Here is a 3,467-nt window from a genome sequence, read left to right as displayed (position 1 = left end):
AAGGGAATCTGCCTGCTGAAGTCAGCACTACCTACCACCAGGGTGTAAGAGAACGCGATATTAACTCTACTGCTTCTCTCCCAGCAGCTGCGGTCAAAAGGCAGTAAAAGAATTTGAGCTGATGCTGAAAAGGAAAGTGCTAAAAATGTAAAGTTGTCCTTACCTGCCTCTTTTATGTGTTTGTATACATCATCTGAGCCAGCAGAGGAGTACGGGATGTCATCGTGGGCTACAAAGTCAATCTGCCAGTGAACAGAAGAACAATCACATGCCACCATCACTGAATTTTGGTTCAGTGGGGAGTCGTTGCGGAGGATCATCTCTTTTCCCGACTTCAGCTGACTTGCTTTTGACATTCTTATCCTAAAGCCATCACCTAGAATATTGCACTAGATTTAGGCCTACAGCTGCTGTGTTGTACGATCAATTATGAAAGAACAAAACACTTGTCTCCAGAAGCACTGCCATTAACACATCACTTTGGGTGGCTCTGTGTGATATTCAGTAGAAAACCTAAGACACCCGTTCCTGCTCTTATTGCTACTGGAAGAACTAAGACAAGTGGCAAAGCCTTGGCTTTCAAAACCTTGGAGGGAGGATTACTGATTCGGCCTCCTTAGGGCTGTGCACATATACAGGTACACCTAGAACTGTCATGCTGTCCTTTTGTCACCCAGTGGTGTGGACACTAAAATGCATCCTAGTTAATTATGCTTTTGTTAAGATTCATGTATATTGCGAGACAGTCAATAGCATGTAAGAAATTCTATCCTGCCTTTTAGAGGACACACGACATTTTTACATATTTCAGGCCAATTATTGCACCTGTTGACATTAATAAGAAATGTGCCTTTAGTTCAGGACTTTAACAGGACTTTATTCACTAAGCGATAACTTTCCTGATTATCTCCTTTCCTGAAGAGTCAATTTGTGAATAATTCTTCAGTGTTATTTTGCCATTAAAAAATCCCACTACAGAAATCATCTCAAGCATACTGAATAAAAAAAGGCAAGTCGATATAATGTTTTCTGACACAGATGTGCCGTATTTCAGTGACTGGAATTAACTGAATTAAATAATTTGCTCCAGCTAATAAAATTTCACAGGCTTGTTGTTTATTCTCAACTGTCAGTCTGCAAAGAGGAAGGGAGGGATAAGGGGAGAAATGTACCTTATGTTTTTCAAGGAATTCAGGTGTCAGTGTCCAGGGTGCATCTCTGATGACCTCATCCACATAACGACAGTGTCTGAGGGCTTCGTATCGCTCAGTTTCATTCATCACAGTGAAGCCTTTGAATTTGTGAGTTAAATCATCACTGCAAACTAAAATATGGAAGTATCAACAAAATGGCTCTACACTCGGTAGAATTAGCGTGACCAGCAGTTGATTATTTCCTGATGATTCCATTAAGCACTTAGTTATTAGCTTAGCTAATTTTTGGGTGTTCCAGGCCATCTAAGAGTTCTGCTCAGGGTTGGCAGGTACAAATCATAGACTTTTGAGAGATCTTTCCCTTTCTGGAGCTGCAACCACAGCCCAAGCGAGATATTGTAGGACATCTGAGGAGGTACGGTATGCACATGTTGAGGAAACTCAATCCCACTGTAAGAGGGGATTTTATGGGCTGTGAAATCTCAGGGGTGATGGTTAATGCTTTAAAAATAATCAAAAAGTGCAGTGTTGGCAGTTACCAAATGCTCACAAACTTCATGTATCACAAAGTGGTCGATGTGGGACGGCACCAGCTGGACATCATCTAATCCAACCCCCATCCTCACAGCAGGGTCAACTAGAGCAGGTTGTTCAGCACCACGTCCAGCTGAGTTTCCGAAGATGAAGACCCCTCAATCTCTCTGGGATTCCTGTTCCCACTGTTTGTCATCATCTAAACAATGCTCTAAATTATAATTTTGTCAACAAAGCTCTAAATCACAGCAGAACAGTTTCTCACTAAATAAACACAGATGGAAAACAAGTCATGGCAGACTTTATAGGAATCTGTCTCTGAATTTAGTTTTCATTGGAACAGTAGTAAGGCTTGTGCCGTGTTCAAATGGAAAATCACACCAGCAAGCCCCGTGGCAAGGACTGGGAGAAGCCATGTGCTCCAGCGGAATGAGCAGAGTTAAAAAGTCCAGAAATCCTGCATCTTTAACTCTGGATGTACCAATACTTTGTCACATTGCCTTTACGATGAGGGGAAGGAACACCCATGCTACCAGAGACCTATAAAAGTTAGGTATTATCTTTCTACCCACATAACATTCTGTAAATACAGTGACCTGTCCCCACAACTGTAAATGTCCAATATTAAGCCATAAAAGTCATTTGACACCCCACGTGGATTAATGTTATACCCATTTATAGCTGGGTTGACAGCAGTTGTCCTTCGCCACAGGTCAAACTCGAACCTTAGGAACTCACTTGCCTGTGACACCCAGAAAACAGTAAATGTACTTGACGAATGATAAATGCAACATTATTAGCGCAGCAGCGAGATGTGAGAGCTGCTGCTTCCTTCTAATTTGAAAACATCAACCTATAAGGCAAGGCACTGGCAAAGATGCAATCTTTTTTGAGATCTAAAATGGATGTTCTTGCTGTGATGGTCATTAAGGACCTTTAAAGTAGGAAAAATGTAGGCAGGCTTAGAGAGACCTGGAGTTTGAGCAAAATTCAAAGCCAGATAACAATATACATAAATATGAATTTCAGCTAGCAAAATGCTACTCTTTCCTATTATGTCGGGGTTTTTATGCCTGCTGACAAGAAATTTAATGGAGATCAATGCATTTTCAGTAGAAAGATCCCTTCTGAGATTGTATTTATATTTATTTACAGCCTTTATGTAATCTTAAAGCTACCCTCTTCTGGAAGAAAGGGTCTACTAAAATAATAGGAAAATAGTAATTTTTGCTTGGATTCTGTAGCAAGGTTTGATTTTATTTTTTTATTACAGTTTGTTCATGTATGGTGCGGACACAATATCTCTGTATTTCCTTTTGATGCTTGTCATCCTACTCTAATGACTTATCTGGGAAGGCATAAATGCCTATTTAAAAAAAAAAATCTTAGCTCCAAATAATTGTCCTTACAACAAGAAAGAGAAGGGGTTGGTTGTGGTGCCCACAAAGACACATGACACCAGTGTTTTGGCAGCACAAATTTTATGTGGGTGTGGAAAGGTGCCCATTTTTTAAACACGCTAAGACACAGTGCCTTGCTGGGAAAAGGTGCTAATGAGTGCTGGCTGCTTTGTCCTTCACTCCAAAAATAAGGGCGAAGTGAAGCTATGCTATGAATTTCAAAGGAGCTGGGCTTTTGCCCCAGAGCTTCGTCCCTGATCTGGGACACACCACACTTGCTTAAAAACAACAACAAAACCTACGTAATTTGCATTTTTTTTTAAACCTCACAGTCTTGCACCTCCACTTGCTTGTTCTGCAAGCTATCTGGCTCAGCAGG

At 40.9% G+C, this 3,467-nt stretch overlaps 1 protein-coding gene across 1 annotated transcript in view; it reads right to left on the bottom strand.

The window, feature by feature from the left end:
• PCYT1B (phosphate cytidylyltransferase 1, choline, beta) overlaps window positions 1-3,467 on the bottom strand; it is a gene marked incomplete at its 5' end in the record, with an annotated part of 17,039 nt that overhangs the window by 10,825 nt on the left and 2,747 nt on the right. The window contains 2 exons of the mRNA XM_010139716.1: window positions 164-242; window positions 1,173-1,324. Of these exons, the coding sequence (XP_010138018.1) occupies window positions 164-242; window positions 1,173-1,324 (231 nt within the window). The remainder of the gene's footprint in view (window positions 1-163; window positions 243-1,172; window positions 1,325-3,467) is intronic.

The sequence above is a fragment of the Buceros rhinoceros genome, unplaced genomic scaffold (genome assembly GCF_000710305.1).
Source record: "Buceros rhinoceros silvestris isolate BGI_N320 unplaced genomic scaffold, ASM71030v1 scaffold9637, whole genome shotgun sequence".
Classification (NCBI taxonomy): Eukaryota; Metazoa; Chordata; class Aves; order Bucerotiformes; family Bucerotidae; genus Buceros; species Buceros rhinoceros.
The sequence above is the reverse complement of the archived record's forward strand: the minus strand, read 5'-3'. Positions and strand labels throughout refer to the sequence as shown.